This window comes from Doryrhamphus excisus, chromosome 16 (assembly GCF_030265055.1).
Source record: "Doryrhamphus excisus isolate RoL2022-K1 chromosome 16, RoL_Dexc_1.0, whole genome shotgun sequence".
Taxonomy (NCBI): Eukaryota; Metazoa; Chordata; class Actinopteri; order Syngnathiformes; family Syngnathidae; genus Doryrhamphus; species Doryrhamphus excisus.
This window is the reverse complement of record NC_080481.1, coordinates 11,887,206-11,908,215: the sequence shown is the minus strand read 5'-3', so window position 1 is coordinate 11,908,215 and position 21,010 is coordinate 11,887,206. Positions and strand designations below refer to the sequence as shown.

Genomic DNA, 21,010 nt, shown 5'->3' with positions numbered 1-21,010 from the left:
GCTGTGAGGCTGATCAATGATGAACGCTCAATGACAGATTTAGATAGATTTGTGTGAGTGAGAGAGAGGGTTTTAAAGCTGTTTAAAGCTGCCATTACAACTGATGAAACCATAGCCATCGCAGGAACTACGTAGTCCAGAAAAAACAACAACAAGGAACTGCTAATATGTAGGTTTATGTTATGTGATTTATTTCTAATATGTATTATTTTTTGTGATCATATCTACAATATTTGGTAGTACAAATATAAAAATAACTATAGGGGTGTTATTTCATGTTTAGAGGGCTCTAATACTGTTACAAACCATACTTAGGAGATCCTAAACAGGCTTTCTATGTCATAACTATTGAATATGTCTTACTTTCAGTGATCATATCTACGATATTTGGTAGTACAAATATAAAAATAACTATAGGGGTGTTATTTCATGTTTAGAGGGCTCTAATACTGTTACAAACCATACTTAGAAGATCCTAAACAGGGTTTCCATGTCATAACTATTGAATATGTCTTACTTTCAGTGATCATATCTACAATATTTGGTAGTACAAATATAAAAATAACTATAGGGGTGTTATTTCATGTTTAGAGGGCTCTAATACTGTTACAAACCATACTTAGGAGATCCTAAACAGGCTTTCTATGTCATAACTATTGAAATATTCCATCTATCCGTCCATGTAACCATCAATCTTGTATGCCGCTCATCCTAACTAGGGTTATGGGGGTATGCTGGAGCCTATCCCAGCTAACTTTGGACAAGAGGAGGGGTACACGGAGCACATATAGACAAACAACCACTCACATTTACATCAATTGAGTCGCCAATTAACCTAACATTGACCTTTTGGGAATATGTAAGGTAACCGAATCTCTTGGAGAAAATTGAAGATTCCAACCCAGATCTTCCAGATCTCCGAACTGTGTGGCTGACAATCTGTGTATTATCAAACATGTTATTTTACTGCAAAAATAACCAAAACAGGCACATTGTGAATCAATGTAAATTTGTTTAGCCTTGACTGACTGCTAGTTGAGGTGTTGACGGTGAGAGAAGAAGACGAGTGTCAGCAAAATATCCATAATAACTATTTCAAAGAGAGGGTGCAATACAGCAGTGTCCTGGGGAGAAAGGAGGGGGGGGGGGGGGGGGGCGCTGTTGAAGCTAGAACCGCCACTGGGTACGCCTACACTTTTTCAACTAGTTTGTAGCCTAGCAACACAACCGCAGAACCAAGCCGGCTTGGAAAGTCAGAAAGACAGAAACAAAAATGAAGTGTGAGATGAAAAAGGAGAGGATGGATGAAAGAAGGAAGAAGAGTTTAGGTTCGTGGGAGGTGTGTCTTATTTGTCCTGAGGGGTCTCAATCAATGAAATATGTGTATCTGATGTGCAGTGGTCTCTGGTATTCTACATATTTTGGACCAGCCTGCAGTATTCAATGAATAACACTCAACAGGCACTACTCTAACTCAGTACTTCTTAAATAGTGGGGTTTATCACGTGTGTATGTTTTGACCTTGTAACTTTGATTTCAGGACATCCGGCTCTGTTTGTCATGCAATAGATGCTCAAATTGTCGTCACAAGTGTCGTTGTACAGTCACTACATTGCTGCGATTGTCTGACCAAAACAATTTTTTGACAATCTGGTGCAGACATCTTCAGTATTTTTCCCATGTGCAGTAGACACCATCATCACTGCTTTGCTGTCACACCATTTTATGATGTCCAACTCAGGACTTCTCCTGACAACCATCATTTCTCTTTTTAATCAGTTGTCATCAGGCAATCAATATAGCTTTGGGACATTTTTTTTGTTATGGTTCTAGTTGATGTATGGGTTTTAGTCAGTCAATTCCTCCAAGAGTGATGTGAAGTACTGATGTAATGTACAACAATGTGTATACATGTTAATAAATGATCATAAGTCATTAGTGGAATTACAACATACAAGCAGTGTCAATTATGTAGACGCGGATTTAAGAAACGCTTTCAACGACAGCTAGCCGCGATGACCCAGCGGCCTGGAGAGCAGCAGAACCCTGTCCAGTAATGTCTCATTTACCGTGGTTAATTACGGTAGTTCCGGATCCAACCATGATAAGTGTAGAGTCATTCCTGTGGTGGCCACTGTGTCATCAAAGTAACATTACTGGCACCCAGTGGAAAGCGGTGCATTTGATACCTGGACACTGATTGACAAAAAACCCAAATCACGGTTGAACATGTTAAGTGCCTTGCAAAATTACCATCCTTCTCCACACAGTCAGCAATTGTGGGTGTAATTTGGCTTGCATATTTTTGCTCTGATTAACCAGATGTCACTGTGAGAAGTGAATTTGAAGTCTGATTGGCAAAAAAAACAAAAAAACATCCCTATTGCTCATAGTGTTTGTAACGTATGTGACATGGACCAACACCCATGATACTGAAAACCCTGGTCAGATTAAAAACCAGGGTCATTTTCTATCATGGCCCCCTAAGGGACAGAATTGTTCTACGGCGCTAATCCTCATTTAGGGTTGCAGGGGTAGCCTATTAACCTAACGTGCATTTGTTTGGAAGTCCCCGGACAAACAGGGACGCACGGGGAGAACATGCAAACTCCACACAGAGATGCCCAAGTGCAGAACTGAACCCAGGAAAACTAGGTCCAGTTTTGTGTATCTTTTTCACCTGTGGACTTTCCCACTGCTCTCATATGTAAATCAAAAGAATTAATACTATACGGGCGCATATCAATAATCGATCAAGAGATAAAACATTGTGATATAACGCCTTATCGCCATATTGTCACACTCCTAATTGTAGCAGTAGTGATTTTATTGCAAATGTTGCAAAATTTGAGCTAGGATCTGGATTTTAAAGCAGAGAATCAACATTTTTACTGGTGTTTAATCAATTACCGGCGTTTTTTGTGGTATTTTATGGCAGTAACTCTGGCGAAAAGCGTGTACAGTAAACCTCGGATATATCGGACTCGGATATATCGGAAATTCGCTCACAACAGACAGATAAAAAAATTTTCTGTAATGCATTTCCAATAAAAATTCATTGCATATATCGGATTTTTTATAACGGATTTCGCCTATTTCGGACAAAATCTCCAGTCCAATGCATTTCTATTAAATTTCCCTCGCATATATCGGATGGCCGCATCGTGGCGCTCCGATTCGCCGAATCGTGACAGGCCGCTATACGACGTCATTTGCAGCGTTGCCAGGGCCTAGCTTAATTAACAATTTGTTATGCTCAGAATCCAATAAAGTTAAATTCTCATTACCTTACGTCTCTTTTCATTGCCCAGTCCAGGTACATTGGAAACATAGTCAAGGAAGTGCCTTTTTATAACGGATAAAATCCGATTTATGCATATACCGGATATAAATCCGATATATGCGTAAAACGGACATTTTCCGGTATACGCATATAACGGATTTCGTTTATATCGGACAAAACCAGTGGGAACAATTGAATCCGATATATCCGAGGTTTACTGTATCTGCTTTATTGTCACATGCATGTACATTATGTACGCACAAACTTCAAACCAACCATTCAGCTAAATCATTTTTTTCATTCCAGATCTTACTGTGAAACTGAAACGGAAATGACCACAATAGCATCAATCACAGAAAGGAATTAGGAATCATCCAATTACCTGTATAATAGATGACTAAATGGATCCTAACATGAAACATTTGCATTTGCAGCCAGAGGGTGAGGATATCCTTGCATGTATACATTATGATTCACAACATCATCTGTAATATGAACCAGAAAGGAAGAGCAGAGTGGGGGGGTTAAACACACACACACACGCTCTCTCTCTCTCTGATATGGACACAGAGCACTGCAGTATGAGACCATTATATCCACGCTGAAAAGAGCACGAGAAGGATGAGGCGCAATTATGGAAAAAACAGGGAGAGAAAGAAGCGTGTGTGCGAGAGAGGGGGGGGGGTGCGGAGAGAAAGCTAGAACAGCTTGCCGCATTGTCAAGGACACATCAAGGGGATATTGAGAGAGGGAGGAAAGAGAGGTTGTGTTGGAAGAGAGGGATGGAGGGATGGATGTGAAAGAAAAAGAGAGAGGTGGAGGGATAGACCACAGCGAAGGAGAATACGGGCTATGCTACCATTACTCAGCATCACCTGTTTTCTCTCTCTCTCTCTCTTCCTGTATGTCGCCTTGGCCTGAACCCTGTTGGATGTCATATTGTCACGCATTTGTGTGTGAGGCCGGGAGCAACAGTCGCTGCAGCAAGCGCACACTATCTGCAAACAGCGCACGTACATAAAGTGTAACCATTTTAAGCCAACCACTGCAGGCACATTGCTGTTCTCTTTCCCTGACAGCCAATCAAAAAATACAGCACGCACCAAAAAAAAAAAAAATCCAAACGTTGCACACTGGAGGAATGACATCACCTGTTGCTGGGCAGGAACCTGTTAGAGACAGGAAGCCCTGGACCTGATATCCTGGTCACCATGGAAACTGCATCATTTAGGTGGGAGTTTGAAGGGGAGAGGAGTGTGATGATGATTTGAAAGTTTGATGAAGGTACTTGAAATGGTTGTTTTAAAAGTAGAAAAGTTTCACCAAAATATTTTTTTAATGATTATTACTGTGTGGGCGGCACAGCGGTCAAGCGTGCAGACCTCACAGCTAGGAGACCAAGGTTCAATTCCACCCTCGGCCATCTCTGTGTAGAGTTTGCATGTTCTCCCCATTCCAAAAAAACATGCTAGGTTAATTAGCGACTCCAAATTGTCCATAGGTATGAATGTGAGTGTGAATGGTTGTTTGTCTATATGTGCCCTGTGATTGGCTGGCAACCAGTCCAGGGCGTACCCCGCCTCTCGCCCGAAGACAGCTGGAATAGGCTCCAGCAACACCGTGACCCTCATGAGGATAAGCGGTAGAAAATGAATGAATGAATGAATAATAATAATTGCCGATTAATAACACATTGTAGGGCGGCACGGTGGTCTAGTGGTTACCGTGCAGACCTCACAGCTAGGAGACCAGGGTTCAATTCCACCCTCGGCCATCTCTGTGTGGAGTTTGCATGTTCTCCCCGTGCATGCATGGGTTTTCTCCGGGTACTCCGGTTTCCTCCCACATTCCAAAAACATGCTAGGTTAATTGGCGACTCCAAATTGTCCATAGGTATGAATGTGAGTGTGAATGGTTGTTTGTCTATATGTGCCCTGTGATTGGCTGGCGACCAGTCCAGGGTGTACCCCGCCTCTCAGTAGAAAATGAATGAATGAATGAATATTACTGTGTGACCCAATTAGTGTGTGCTAAACCACATCATATGGGATTTTATATAGATTTAGGAGTGAAAATAAACTTTCCCCTCTCTTCCTCTGTCAGGTCTCAGCGGGGACCCAGCAGACTTGGAGCGTCGCGGTCAGACCTACGGCCAAAACTTTATTCCCCCAAAGAAGCCCAAGACCTTTCTTGAGCTTGTGTGGGAGGCCCTGCAAGATGTCACGCTTATCATTTTGGAGATTGCTGCCATCATCTCCCTCGCCCTCTCTTTCTACCAGCCTCCTGGAGACGAAACCGAGTGTAAGAAGAAGGGGATCGTTGGTGGTTGGGGGAGGGATGGAACGGAACGGGACGGGATACATGTGTGTTAATAGGGTCTAACACTTTCTTTGCCAAGGTCAGGATGACAGCAAAATGGAGGTTATGGTGCCAAGGTCAGGATGACAGGAAAATTTAATTAGTGGATGTTATCACTGTATCATATTACAAGATGGATACTATTTCATATGTGGCGTATAACATAATTGGAATAAAAAAAAGCATATGTATATAATAGCAGAGACTATATCAAGATAGGAGCATGAGTAAATCTCACTGGGCTCGGTTTCTGGCAATGACATCACTGCTCATGATGCACGAGCTCACCTCGGGTCTTCTGGAAAATATTCCAAAGAACCAGTTTTTAATGCAACACACACAACAGTAGCACATACACACTGAGGTTTGTCCGTCACAGCTCATGTAAGGTTAGTATACGCACCCGTTGTTTGATTTCCACCTCTCCAATAAACCACGTATTTCCTCTCCTCAGCATGTGGCAACGTGTCAGCGGGAACAGAGGATGAAGGCGAGGGAGAGGCCAATTGGATCGAGGGTGCTGCCATTCTGCTGTCAGTTGCCTGTGTTGTCCTGGTGACGGCATTCAATGACTGGTCCAAAGAGAAGCAGTTCCGGGGTCTACAGAGTCGAATCGAGCAAGAACAAAAGTTCACCGTGGTACGGAAAGGAAATGTCATCCAGATTCCTGTGGCTGACATGGTGGTGGGGGACATGGCCCAGGTCAAATACGGTAAGACACTTGCAGACGGAATTGTCAGTGTTATATTCATTGAAACTGCATTTCTTGAAGTTAAGGGAGACAACCGATTCTCTCAGTGAAATACAGTAAAACATAATATTTAATATTATGTATTTCACTGAGTTTGCGCCCAAACAAGTCCAGGAAAACAGTTAAAGCAGGGGTCCCAAACACGCAGCCCGCGGGCCAAATGTGGCCCGCAGGACACTACTTTGAGGCCCCCGCCTTGATATGAAAGTTTAATGTTAGTGCGGCCCGCGCAAGTTTGATATGGATGCTGTATGGTATCATGTACCCAGAAAAAATTATTACATTTGATTAATGTTCATGTTAAAGGTTAAATAACTGTTAATAGTTATCCTCCCTATCCGTGTGGAAGTGGTAAGTTTTTGGCTATATAAGTTTAAAGGAAATAACTTGAAGGCTACCGTTTAGGTCGCTAGCTCTCTAGTTTGCAAGTTAGCATGGGTATCAAGACCCTGCAGTTGCGCAATATGTTGTAAATAAAAAGAGTATAAATGTGACTATAGTCGTGTTTTGTCATGTCTACAGGGCTCTAATAATGCTTTGTTAATTTTAATCAGAAAAAAATAATTTGTCTACCCACCAACTATATGTAAGTTTTTATTATTTGCCGTTTTATTATTATTATTATTATTATATTATATTTATTTATTTATTTATTACAGATTGATTGATTTTCTTTATTCTTGATTTGTTTATTTCTTTTTCATCTTATTTTGTGTAGAAAAATAAAAAGTAAGATATTTGAGAACAGTGGAATGTTTTATCAGAGCTTTTCTTGTAGAAAATCGAAACCAAAGCAAAGTTTATTAATTTTTCTGTTTTCAATAACTGCGTTTTTTTTTTGTTGTTGTTTTTTTTTGGAAAACCTGATGTGGCCCAGCCTCGCCCAGACCCTAGCTCCAGTGGCCCCCAAGTAAATTGAGTTTGAGACCCCCTGAGTTAAAGCCTTAACCGAGTACCCGGAAACTAGCCAGAGGCACCAGCTGAACTAAATAGTCACCAACTAATAATGAAAAATAATCAGCACCGGGTTAACTCCAGAAAATAACTGTCTGTAAGCGACCCTCCTTAAGGTGGATCTCAGCAGGAGTTGAAGGCAACACAGGCTTTAGCTTTGGTCGTAGGAGCCACCGGAGGGCGACAGCGACCAGACTGCAGTTTCTGGTAGACCCAAGCCTCATTTCCTTAACCAAGCTTCTGGCTCCTGGCAGCCACTTCCAAAAACAAGTCCGAACTGTCTTTGCAGGGTTAATATATAGCTGGACCATTCTGTTATGTTATACCCATAAGATACCCCAAAGACATGCCAGCTGTCTTTCATTCATTCATTTTCTACCGCTTTTTCCTCAAGAGGGTCGCAGGGGGTGCTGGAGCCTATCTCAGCTGTTTTCGTGCGAGAGGCGGGGTACACCCTGGACTGGTCGCCAGCCAATCACAGGGCACATATAGACAAACAACCATTCACACTCACATTCATACCTATGGACAATTTGGAGTCGCCAATTAACCTAGCATGTTTTTGGAATGTGGGAGGAAACCGGAGTACCCGGAGAAAACCCACGCATGCACAGGGAGAACATGCAAACTCCACACAGAGATGGCCGAGGGTGGAATTGAACCCTGGTCTCCTAGCCGTGCCGCGCCAGCTGTCTTAAAGGTCTTTATTATCCAAAACCGATCTCACTAAAAGTGCCCGAGCTCACCAAGGCTGACACAACAAAAATATTAAAATACAAAAGGCCCAAGCAAGTAGAAATGATGGGTGCTTGTTTCTGTGCAGGGGACCTGCTACCAGCTGATGGTATCTTAGTCCAGGCTAACGATCTGAAGATAGACGAGAGCTCTCTAACAGGAGAGTCTGACCACGTACGCAAATCTGTGGACAAGGACCCCATGCTGCTTTCAGGTTGGTTTTACGACTTGTTGATCAATGAAAAATGTGCTACAGTAAACCTCGGATATATCGGATTCAATTGTTCCCACTGGTTTTGTCCGATATAAGCGAAATCCGTTATATGCGTATACCGGAAAATGTCCGTTTTACGCATATATCGGATTTATATCCGGTATATGCGTAAATCGGATTTTATCCGTTATAAAAAGGCACTTCCTTGACTATGTTTCCAATGTACCTGGACGCGCAGGCAACGCTGCAAATGCTGCAAATGACGTCGTATAGCGGCCTGCCACGATTCGGCGAATCGGAGCGCCACGATGCGGCCATCCGATTTATGCGAGGGAAATTTAATGGAAATGCATTGGAACGGGACTGGAGATTTTGTCCGAAATAGGCGAAATCCGTTATAAAAAATCCGATATATGCAATGAATTTTTATTGGAAATGCATTACAGAAAAATTGGTTCTTTTTTATCTGTCCGTTGTGAGCGAATTCCCGATATATCCGAGTCCGATATATCCGAGGTTTACTGTATTTGTAAAGTGTTGTAAAGGAACACCTTGAATGGGTGTGTCGGCTCCACAGCACCGGATGAAATTGTGTCGGAATCAAGACAGAGATTGAGGATGCTATCTTTGGCTATGTAGGTACCCACGTGATGGAGGGTTCAGGCCGCATGTTGGTGACGGCTGTCGGCGTCAACTCGCAAACGGGCATCATCTTTACTCTGCTTGGGGCTGGAGATGTGGAGGAAGATGGTAAAGAAAAGAAAGGTACATGGAAAAAAAAAGTATTCTGGTTCTCTGCCGACTGGTAGACGACTGATGTAACAGTTACTAGGTCTGCATCTATGAATACTTAAACCTGGTCTGAATCTCATTGAGTGTGCTTGTGTGTGTGTGTGAGAGAGCGAGGAAGACTAAGGAAGATGCGTAGCTGATTTCAGATAAGAGCTTCAACAGGAAACACACCAGTTTGACCTCATAGATAATTTAGCCCACATCCTCTCCACTCCCTCTTTTCCCTCTTTGCTGCCATCACGTCGTCATGCCCTTTCTCGCTGCTTATCCATCTTTCTCTATAACTCTTACTTGCTCTTACTTGTTTACCACCACTCCTACCCCTCTTTCACTTTCTCCCCTGCTTGCCTCCCCTAATCCAAGAGAAAGGCTGTAGATTGAATCAATTATTCAAGGAGCAGTGAAGAGCAGAGCGAGCCAGAGACACTCAAGGAAGAGTGTTATGTTGGTCAAGAAGTGAAGCAAATTTGTTGCGGATAGGCAGGCCGGCAGAGGCTACACATACTTTCAGAAGCATTCAATAGAGAAGGGGTCTCAAACATGCGGCCCGCGGGCCAAATGTGGCCCGCAGGACACTAGTTTGAGGCCCCCCGCCTTGATATGAAAGTTTAATGTTAGTGCGGCCCGCGCAAGTTTGATATGGATGCTGTATGGTATCATGTACTCAGAAAAAAATATTACGTTTGATTAATGTTCATGTTAAAGGTTAAATAACTGTTAATAGTTATCCTCCCTATCCGTGTGGAAGTGGTAAGTTTTTGGCTATTTTTTTTTATTAGGTTTGATTAATGTTCATGTTAAAGGTTAAATAACTGTTAATAGTTATCCTCTCTATCCGTGTGGAAGTGGTAAGTTTTTTGGCTATTTAAGTTTAAAGGAAATAACTTGAAGGCTACCGTTTAGGTCGCTAGCTCTCTAGTTTGCGAGTTAGCATGTGTCTCAAGACCCTGCAGTTGCGCAATATGTTGTAAATAAAAAAAAATAGTATAAATGTGACTATAGTCGTGTTTTGTCATGTCTACAGGGCTCTAATAATGCTTTGTTCATTTTAATCTGAAAAAAATAATTTGTCTACCCACCAACTATATGTGGTTTCTTAAGTTTTTATTATTTGCCGTTTTATTATTATTATTATTATATTTATTTATTTATTACTGATTGATTGATTTTCTTTATTCTTGATTTGTTTATTTATTTTTCATCTTATTTTGTGTAGAAAAATAAAAATTAAGATATTTGAGTACAGTGGAATGTTTTATCAGAGCTTTTCTTGTAGAAAATCGAAACCAAAGCAAAGTTTATTCATTTTTCTGTTTTTAATAAATGCATTTTTTGTTGTTGTTTTTTTATGCGGCCCAGTCTCGCCCAGACCCTAGCTCCAGTGGCCCCCCAAGTAAATTGAGTTTGAGACCCCTGCAATAGAGTCATTACTCCTTATCTTTATCCATACCTCAGAAAGTGCTGTTTTCAGTTCTGCAAAGGAATTAGCATTGGAAAATACTGGCTGTGGAATGGATTCATGGACAGCAACAATGGAAGCTAACGATTTGTTGTGTGATTGTGTTGCTGGCTGTGATGTGGCAGCGGCTTTTGCTGCTCCGACCATTCAGGCAGCAATTTACTGGAGCTAATGTATTATTTATTAAATTTCATAACCTGAATTGTTTATTTATTTTTTTTCCTCATGCTTTTGCCTTTTCGTTGCTCATGTTTATGTTTTATTCAAGCACTTTTTGGGACTTCAATTTAATCTACAGACAGACTCATTCTGGATTCCATTTGAGCTTTATTATCCTTCCCTTTTTGCTCTCTTTTGTTTTCCCCCCTTTTTTCTCTCATGCGTCCTCAAAACCTTCTTTCCCCACATAAATCCCCAAACAGAGGACAGTACTCAGTTGCTCATCACCACAGATGCAAGTTACAGCACAGTCACCAATGGTATGTGAGCACACAGTTGTCTGTCCTGCCCTGCCCAGTGGAGAGTGGTGTGACCGTGTCCATGCTCAATGAAGGACATACTGTAATAGTGTCTTTTTCAACCAGTGTTGGACAACATGTGTCTTTATCACTCTTCCCTTTCCATATTGTTTCTTTGTGGGTTGGAATTGTGCTGTTGGCTGTGCCTGTAAACATACGAGTGACACGTAATTCATCTTCTTTGTCCTTTTCCGCAGGAAAACAACCCGATGGCGCTGTGGAGAACAACCAGAACAAAGGTAAAAAACTTAGATTTGTTTGAGGTCTGCCAGAGCTTAGTTTGCAAATGCGGGAGCTGATTTTGTGTGCATGATTTAGCCAAGAAGCAGGATGGGGGTGTCGCCATGGAGATGCAGCCCTTAAAGAGCGCAGAGGGAGGAGAAGTGGAGGACAGAGAGAAGAAGAAGACCAACGTACCGAAGAAGGAGAAGAGTGTCTTGCAGGGCAAGCTCACCAAACTGGCCGTTCAAATTGGGAAAGCAGGTACAGAAAGCTTTCCGGTCTGGTAAATGAAAAACAATTTGTGAGATTTGTCAAGCGTTTTAATACCATTTGTCCTCAAATATTGTAAAGAACTTCTAAAGAACCAGTGGCAGGCATACCTGGGCCTACAGTGGGGACTCAATCCACCTCTTAATACCACCACTGTCATGTCACAATGATACAAACCATCAATAATATACAAAAACACAACATAACAATATGTGCCATTACATAATTGACAATGAACACCATTTATTATGAAATCAGTACGAAACCAGTATGAAACCAGTTTATCATCAAATACATTGTCTCTAAACAACTCCTAACTACACACCGCTACAGTACAACATCATCTGGAGCAGTTCACAATCAATAGTTTTCTAATAACATGATAAAAACATAATAAATTAAATAAAATCCATCACACTCATTGGTAAGCACTGGTCTGGAAGACTTCCTTTGGAAGTGGCCAACAAAACCTTTTCCTGGGTTGACTTGCATATAAACTATAAGAACTCATTTGTTTATTTATATAACGTTATTCATTCATTCATTCATTTTCTACCGCTTTTTCCTCACGAAGGGTCGCGGGGGGTGCTGGAGCCTATCCCAGCTGTCTTTGGGCGAGAGGCAGGGTACACCCTGGACTGGTCGCCAGCCAATCACAGGGCACATATAGACAAACAACCACTCACACTCACATTCATGGACAATTTGGAGTCGTCAATTAACCTAGCATGTTTTTGGAATGTGGGAGGAAAACCCCACGCATGCACGGGGAGAACATGCAAACTCCACACAGAGATGCCAGAGGGTGGAATTGAACCCTGGTCTTCTAGCTGTGAGGTCTGCGCGCTAACCACTAGACCGCCGTGCCGCCTATATAACGTTATATAACGATAAAAATCAGAGAATAAAAAATGCTGATGTCATCATACACCTGCTAGCTGACCCTGTGAGACGAATCTGACATCTGATTGGTTAAGGAAACAACCACATTGCAAATAGTGTATATGTGACATGGGGCCAGCACTACTGATTCTGAAGGCACAATTACTATGAGCTGCAAACAAAACTTTGAATATCTTACTAGAGGTAGTGCAGCAAAGAAAAAACGCTAAAAAAATGATGATAATACTTCCTAGGCTGTTGGGAATAAATGAAGAACGTTTCATGGACCAAATATAATTAGACAAGAACTAAAATTGAAGTAAATGTAGGTCAGTGCTTCTGATACTATTTAGGAAATCTGAACAAATTGTCATTTTTTTTTCATCCCTCTCCAGGTTTAGTGATGTCCGCCATCACTGTCATCATCTTGGTGCTCTACTTTGTCATCGACACCTTTGTCGTCGAAGGTCAGTGTGTGTGTGTGTGAATCTTGTCAGACGACATGGGGTCAAGAGTTGAGAAACAAGTCATAAAACTGGTTGCTCATCATGTTGTGTGGTGTGTTTTTTTTGTCGCAGGTCATGCGTGGGTGACAGAATGCACTCCGGTCTACATTCAATACTTTGTCAAGTTCTTCATCATTGGAGTCACTGTGTTGGTGGTAGCTGTACCAGAGGGTTTACCTCTCGCTGTCACCATCTCTCTGGCTTACTCCGTCAAGGTAGGCTGCGCCATAAACTGACTTTTATGGAAAGAGTGCCCAAGTCAAGGTGATAACGATTGTAAATGTCCATGACTGACATTGGCGTGAGAGTTATATTTTAAGGGTTAGCATGGCTTGCATCACTCAATTTTACTTTTGCCAAAATAGCCTCACTGTGAAGCAGTACGATCAGGTGGTACCGATCCCAAAGGACACATACTGGTTTTATTTATGTGGTTTCACGTCAAATGAATCGGCTTTTGATGTTTGCATCTCACAGTGTACAATGTGTTATTATTCATTCGCGGGGGTGCTGGAGCCTATCCCAGCTGTCTCTGGACTGGTCGCCAGCCAATCACAGGGCACATATAGACAAACAACCATTCACACTCACATTCATACCTATGGACAATTTGGAGTCGCCAATTAACCTAGCATGTTTTTTTGGAACGTGGGGGGAAACCAGAGTACCCGGAGAAAACCCACGCATGCACGGGGAGAACATGCAAACTCCACACAGAGATGGCCGAGGGTGGAATTGAACCCTGGTCTCCTAGCTGTGAGGTCTGCGCGCTAACTACTAGACCGCCCTACAATGTGTTATTAATCGGCAATTATTATTATTCATTCATTCATTCATTCATTTTCTACCGGTTATCCTCACGAGGTTCGCGGGGGTGCTGGAGCCTATCCCAGCTGTCTTCGGGCGAGAGGCGGGGTACACCCTGGACTGGTCGCCAGCCAATCACAGGGCACATATAGACAAACAACCATTCACACTCACATTCATACCTATGGACAATTTGGAGTGGCCAATTAACCTAGCATGTTTTTGGAATGTGGGAGGAAACCGGAGTACCCGGAGAAAACCCACGCATGCACGGGAAGAACATGCAAACTCCACACTAACCACTAGACCGCCGTGCTGCCCTACAATGTATTATTAATCGGCAATTATTATTATTATATATATTATTTTTTTACTTATTTATTTCCAACATCATCCAAAGCACAACAAACCAAACATAAATCAACACAATAAAAATACTATGTACATATAAACATACACATGTTCAAAAGGGGGCGGCACGGCGGTCTAGTGGTTAGCGCGCAGACCTCACAGCTAGGAGACCAGGGTTCAATTCCACCCTCGGTCATCTCTGTGTGGAGTTTGCATGTTCTCCCCGTGCATGCGTGGGTTTTCTCCGGGTACTCCGGTTTCCTCCCACATTCCAAAAACATGCTAGGTTAATTGGCGACTCCAAATTGTCCATAGGTGAGTGTGAATGGTTGTTTGTCTATATGTGCCCTGTGATTGGCTGGCGGCCAGTCCAGGGTGTACCCCGCCTCTTGCCCAAAGACAGCTAGGATAGGCGACCCTCGTGAGGAAAAAGCGGTAGAAAATGAATGAATGAATGTTCGAAAGGGAATGGGGAATTAAACATAAACCTGTGCTTTAATCCATGCTCTTATGTAGAAAATGATGAAGGACAACAACCTCGTGCGCCACCTGGATGCATGTGAGACCATGGGCAACGCTACAGCCATCTGCTCTGACAAGACCGGCACCCTCACCACCAACCGAATGACTGTAGTACAGGCTTATGTAGGTGAGTGATGTACAAAATACAATGGGAAGTTACTGCCGTACGCTGTTGTTGTCGTCTACACGCCAGCGTTTTTTAATCATGTGTTCATATGTTGTTGCCTAGGTGATGTGCACCACCGTGTGATCCCAGACCCTGGTCAGATCAACCCCCGGACACTGGATCTATTAGTCAACGCTATCGCCATCAACAGTGCCTACACCTCCAAGATCTTAGTGAGTCATCTATTGATAGAGATGGAATTGTTTTGCGGAATAACACTGACTTTTCCCAAATACCTCCGTGATCCATTTTCAGACAATAATATCTGCTTGTCTTTCAGCCACCAGATGTGGAGGGAGGTCTGGCTAAGCAGGTGGGGAACAAGACCGAGTGCGGCCTCCTTGGATTCGTATTAGACCTACAACAAGACTACACCCCGGTCAGAGAGCAGATCCCTGAGGAAAGACTCTACAAGGTAGGGAAGCATATTTATTATTTTACTAGGTGTTTTCATTTATCCTAACCATGAGGTTAGGATACTTTATACCAGTGATTTTCAACCACTGTGCTGCGGCACACTAGTGTACCTTGAGAAACCGTCAGGTGTGCCGTGAGGAATTATCCAATATCACTTTTTATAATTAACATTTATTAATCATCATTTGCAAATATTATGTCAATAGTATACATGGACCCAAATATTCCAATTGCATTTGGTTTATTTGCTCAAACGGAAAGAATTGAACAGGGATGGAATATTCCTTTAACCAATCCGATTGAGGTATCTTGTATCCGCTCAAACGGAAAGTTGTCAGGGTGTCTTCTTCTTCCTGGTGTTTTTCTTCTTCTGTTGTTTATTGGCGGTTGGCAAGCAGCTTTCCTGTGCATTACCGCCATCTGTGAAACAGAATCTAAACCAGGGGTGGGCAAACTACGGCCCGCGGGCCACATCAGGCCCGTCAAGCGTCTTCATCAGGCTCACAAGGCATTTCCAAATTCCTTTTGCAATCTGTAGCTTGTACAAAAAAAGCGATCCACAAAACAACACAACACGTCAACACACATAGAACCTACCCACTGCGCCATGTAGGCAAACAAATAAATATTTACGTATACCCATATATTCTGGCTGCAAGGCATGCAGGGTAACTTGTGGTACTCTCCCAACATTTTGCAAAATTTGTTGAGGAGGTCGTCAGAAAAGTAAACGAATAGAAGTTAACATATCCAATGTTTTATTGTTCATAGTTCATATTGTGGTTGCAGCTGGACTACCCAGCATGTCTTGAGGTCATTTGGAAATAACAGTTTAAAGTTACATGTTATGTTTAGCGCTTCGTTGTTGTGAATCACCCACATAGTCATACTCGTTGATTTATGTGATACGGTAACTTGCCGTGGATATGTTGTGTTTTCGTTTTGTTGCACCGTGAGCAAGTACGTATGTTGTTCTGTTTGACGACTGCCTGTGTAAAGAAGGTCCCGCTGCCAAATTTTTATGAAGCCAATGTGGCCCGTGAGTGAAAAAGTTTGCCCACCCCTGATCTAAACCCTTCTATACTTTATTCACAAGTGCAGTTTTATTAAAAAAGAAAATATATATCTATATAAAACATGTCCTGAGTTTAATTATAAAATATTAGCAAGATTGAATTTGATCTTTTCCTGTTTAAATTTATCCCGGGTGCGTTCTTTCAGCGCATGCTCAGATATGACGTAACACGCAGATCCAGGCGTTCTTCAATTTTAAAAATGGAGGCCAGCAATCGGCACTGGACTAAGCAAAGTTTGTTTTTGATTCAAACTAAATTTCAAGACTGGACAGACGAAAAACTGGCAATACGGAGTTATTCCAACAAGTGAAAGAAAAACTTGGGGAAGCCGGTATCACGTGATGTTGATGTTTCCGTTTTACTGGGCATGCCCTATTGACTAGATTGGAATATTCTTTTCCATGGATACCATTGTTTCCCGAAAGGTCATTCGGAAAGAGAAAAAGTGGTGATGTAAAAACGTGGCTACTGTGGAGTGTCTGTGGTGTAAAGACTGGCAGAGCAATGTAATATTGGTCCGTGTGGCAACACCTACCTTGTTCCTCCGATAAACTTATTGATGCACGTGTGAGGTCGTGGTGACATTTTGTAACATTTTTGGTTAGTGGTGTGCCACAAGATTTTTCCATTGTAAAAAACGTGCCGTGGCTCAAAAAAGGTTGAAAAACGCTGCTTTATACCACTAAATAGCGCCTTTGCTCCCTATTGCTTTAAAAGAAAGTGTTATAATTTTGCATCCGTTCACCTTTAACAACACGACTCCTCCTTTTTTTCCTCAGGTGTATACCTTCAACTCAGTGCGTAAATCCATGAGCACGGTGATCAAGTTGCCGGATGGTTCGTTCCGTCTCTACAGCAAGGGAGCCTCGGAGATCATGCTGAAAAAGTGAGTGGAAGGGAAGGTAACCCCAACCAGGAAATAATAACTAACACTGGAATGTATTTGTCAATAACTACCGTCATTTCCTAGACTATAGAGCGCACCTGATTATAAGCCTCACCCACTACATTTTTAGAGGAAAACCGATTTTGTACATACACACAACATTAAAATATGTAGACATATTTACAAAGAAAGACGGTACACAGAGAGAGTTTTCAAAGTTTTAATAATAATAATAATAATAATAATAATAATAATAATAATAATAATAATAATAATAATAACTTAACAATAATAATAATATAACTTTTTTTCACAAACGGTGCCTGTGACGCGGCAGTAAAACGGTAGCAACATGGTAACAACACGCTAGCAACACAATAGCAACACAGTATATAACAGGTCTGGTAAAAAGAACATACTGGTAAAAATCACGGTAAGCCGTCTTCATCTTCCTCCTTTGAACTGAAGCCATCGAAGTCATCATTCTTTATCGGACAGCTGTGAGGTCTGCGCGCTAACCACTCATCCACTGTGCCGCCCTAATTATAAAATATTAGCAAGATTTTATCTTTTCCTGTTTAAATGTATCCCGGGTGCGCTCTTTTCATTCTTTTTTTATGACGTAACACACAGCTCGAGACGTTCTCAATCGGCACTGGACTGCTGCGGAAAGTTTGTTTTTGATCCGGGAAACTCCGGGAAGTTGGTATCACATGATGTTGATGTTTACTCTTTACTGCGCATGCCCCATTGACTATTCTGTTTGATTATAGCGGTGCATGTAGACTAGAGACTGGAATATTCCTTTCCATGTATACCATGTTTTCGGAAAAGTCATTCGGAAAGAGGAAAAACTCCTATTATTATTATTACAATTATTATTATTATATATATATATTTTTTTACTTCTTTATTTCTTTACTTCTTTATTTATTTTACTTCTTTTAGCTTGAAAGCTGCGTCATATATGCTTTTCTTTTTGCATTTTCCATGATGAGGGTATGTTCACGCTAATTTAATTTATACACAATACGAGAAGTTGCAGTCTTCCTCGACGCATATATTCCACTGGTCTTAATCTTTACTTTTTCTACTCGAGAGCCCCTGGTGGCTGTTAGAAAAATGACATAAATTGGCCGCATCACTGAATAAGCCGCAGCGTTGAAAGTTTGGGAAAAAAAGTAGCGGCTTATAGTCCGGAATTTACGGTACATGTTTGATTTTCTGTGATCCAATTTGGTATCCGTTTTCTCCCCTAGGTGTTCTTACATACTCGATGCCAATGGAGAATCTCGGAGTTTCCGCCCACGTGACAGAGATGAGATGGTCAAACAGGTGAGAGATTTTGTGAAAACATGTAAACATGTTTTCATATTTATGGCAATGGTTATTGATTAATTTATTTTGAACATGCATACAGTTTAAATTGAATGTTTCATGTTACAATTTAGAGTTGAATCAATTTTACAGTTCCACGTATATATACAGTATTAATAGAATCTTGCACAGTTTGTAATTGCAGACTCAATTCCTCACGCTATTGTTATCACGCTGGAGGCTTGTGATAACAAATCTTTGCTCTTGAGGGAAACTCAACAGCAAATGCTGGAACTGTTTTTTTTTATTATTATTCAAGGCAGCATTCTCCGTATTAAACAGCCTGACTGACCCTATTTATGATTTTGAGTCTGTAATTCCAAGGCCAGTATCATTTTGCTTTGTGCATTTTGGCCAATCAGAAGGCTGAAAAAGCTACTATAGATTTTGTATAAATGTATTAATCCCTTGGATTAAAAAACACAAAAAAATATATATAATCCTTGCCATAAATCAACTCCCCTTTCCACATGCTGTTCCTGTCCAAGCTGAGCAATCGAAAAATCCAGGCACTCACAAAGCTACACTCGGCAGACTCACTTTCCAACGGTGGCATGGGGGGGCTGACAAGTGAATTGGGAACCTGACGTGGGCTCATGGCTTTAGTGAGTCGAGTAGGTGGACATGTTGCGTACTGTACGTGCAAAAGGTTGGGCTCACTTCATGGGTTCAAGGGAGTTGGGTTTTCTAAAAAGTCAGTTTTTAAGGGTTTTTTCTGACCTATAAATGTTGTATTTTTGTGTTAAACGATGCCAAAGCGTCAGATAAAGAGGTTTGGGCATTTGGAAGTGAGCCCTGCAGATTGCCTGCATTCAGTAAATGCGAACCTATGTATCTGGAAGTCCTCGGGAACGCTTGGGAGTGTGACCAATCACAGCAGAGGCGGGTTTTGGGTAGAGTACAGTAGCTGCTCTATAGGAGTCCACCCATCCATCAATCCATTTTCCTTTGCTTATCCGGGTCCGGGTCGCGGGGGCAGCAGTCTTAGTAGGGAAGCCCAGACTTCCCGGTCCCCGGCCACCTCCTCCAGCTCCACCGGGAAGACACCAAGGCATTCCCAGGCCAGCTGTAAGACATAATCCCTCCAGCGTGTCCTAGGTCTGCCCCGGGGCCTTTTCCCGACTGGGCATGCCCATAACACATCACCAGGGAGGCGTCCGGGAGGCATCCGGACAAGAACTTCAGAAGACCCTTATGAAGAAAAACAAGAAGAGGAACCATACCTCGCCCGGATGTGGGATAACCGGGACCTCACCCTGTAGCCAGGCAGGCGAGCGTCTGGTGGTCGGGCCTTCACATGTGGGGCCCAGCCCGAAGAAGCCACACGGGATCTCCCCCTCGTAGACCCACCACCTACGGGGACAAGCATAAGGGTCCAGTTCATTGTGTGTTGGGTCTTCGGCGGCCAAATCTGGTTCAATAGGAGTCCACAATTCAATATAACGCGCCAAAAATGAGCATAATAGATCAAATTTAAGGACAAAAATAACTACATTTGCACATTACGCAGAGGAGAAAATACAAGAGGACAAAGAAGAGAAGAAAAAAAATCATTGCAAAATTCCCACTCATTCACATCCCGAAGCTGTCCTGTCTGTAGCTATGCTGTGCCAGCTTATCTTTAATAACATTATTATCAAATCTACCAATACACCAAGACAAATGTCTGCTGATGGCTACTTTCACCTGAAATAATATCTGCCCAATTGCCATCAAAGATAAGCGACGCCGCTGTAATCACATTAAACATGACACGTATCACAGAGGCTGGAATGCGAATGTTTGCCATCAGCATTTATCCAATTTGTTATAGTTGCAGCACAATTGCTACATCAGTCAAAAAGCATTCACCAGTCAAGCGCAACTATTTGCTCCACAAACAGATTTGTTTATGCAGTGTGAGCGGAGCCCTTCCTTGACTGACAGGCTGACTGACCTAAATCTGCCTCATGGCGACCTCAGCTTATGCCATGAGGAAAAATAGCTCTTCTCCTTACACAACTGTATTCCGGCTCACTTATTCCGCTTGCATTGTGGCAGCTTTATGCCACCTCTGCTCTTCATCATGTTGCTGTCCAAACCATGCTGCGGGGGGGGGGCTTTTCCCTTCAGCGTTATCAGAATGAATCCCAGCAAAATACTCAAAAGGTCAACAGACATAAAGAATTGGTACAAAATTTTTGTGGGCTTCTTCCTGATTAAAACTAATGATGAATTACAGGTGATTGAGCCGATGGCTTGTGAGGGACTGAGGACCATCTGCATCGCCTATCGTGACCTGCCTTCCAATCCAGAGCCAGACTGGGATAACGAGGCAGAAATAGTGACAGAGTTGACCTGCATCACTGTGGTCGGGATTGAAGATCCAGTACGACCTGAGGTAGCATGAGTGACGCCGTAATGCAGGAAGTGAATAAAAATGCATTTTTAAGAGATAAAAACTCATTGTTCCTGTGGAAACCAA

General features: G+C 42.2%; 1 protein-coding gene across 6 annotated transcripts in view; it reads left to right on the top strand.

Annotated features, from left to right (window-relative positions):
* atp2b3b (ATPase plasma membrane Ca2+ transporting 3b) overlaps nucleotides 1-21,010 on the top strand; it is a 51,634-nt gene that overhangs the window by 11,077 nt on the left and 19,547 nt on the right. For 4 of the 6 annotated variants that reach the window (XM_058050514.1, XM_058050520.1, XM_058050519.1 and 1 more), the window contains exons 4-18: nucleotides 5,387-5,584; nucleotides 6,096-6,353; nucleotides 8,170-8,295; nucleotides 8,935-9,060; nucleotides 10,969-11,025; nucleotides 11,262-11,303; nucleotides 11,383-11,547; nucleotides 12,834-12,905; nucleotides 13,017-13,159; nucleotides 14,619-14,751; nucleotides 14,854-14,963; nucleotides 15,071-15,205; nucleotides 17,063-17,169; nucleotides 18,429-18,504; nucleotides 20,768-20,926. In XM_058050514.1, coding sequence (XP_057906497.1) covers nucleotides 5,387-5,584; nucleotides 6,096-6,353; nucleotides 8,170-8,295; nucleotides 8,935-9,060; nucleotides 10,969-11,025; nucleotides 11,262-11,303; nucleotides 11,383-11,547; nucleotides 12,834-12,905; nucleotides 13,017-13,159; nucleotides 14,619-14,751; nucleotides 14,854-14,963; nucleotides 15,071-15,205; nucleotides 17,063-17,169; nucleotides 18,429-18,504; nucleotides 20,768-20,926 — 1,907 coding nt within the window. The remainder of the gene's footprint in view (nucleotides 1-5,386; nucleotides 5,585-6,095; nucleotides 6,354-8,169; nucleotides 8,296-8,934; nucleotides 9,061-10,968; nucleotides 11,026-11,261; nucleotides 11,304-11,382; nucleotides 11,548-12,833; nucleotides 12,906-13,016; nucleotides 13,160-14,618; nucleotides 14,752-14,853; nucleotides 14,964-15,070; nucleotides 15,206-17,062; nucleotides 17,170-18,428; nucleotides 18,505-20,767; nucleotides 20,927-21,010) is intronic. The other 2 variants (XM_058050515.1, XM_058050518.1) reach the window with 1 other exon arrangement.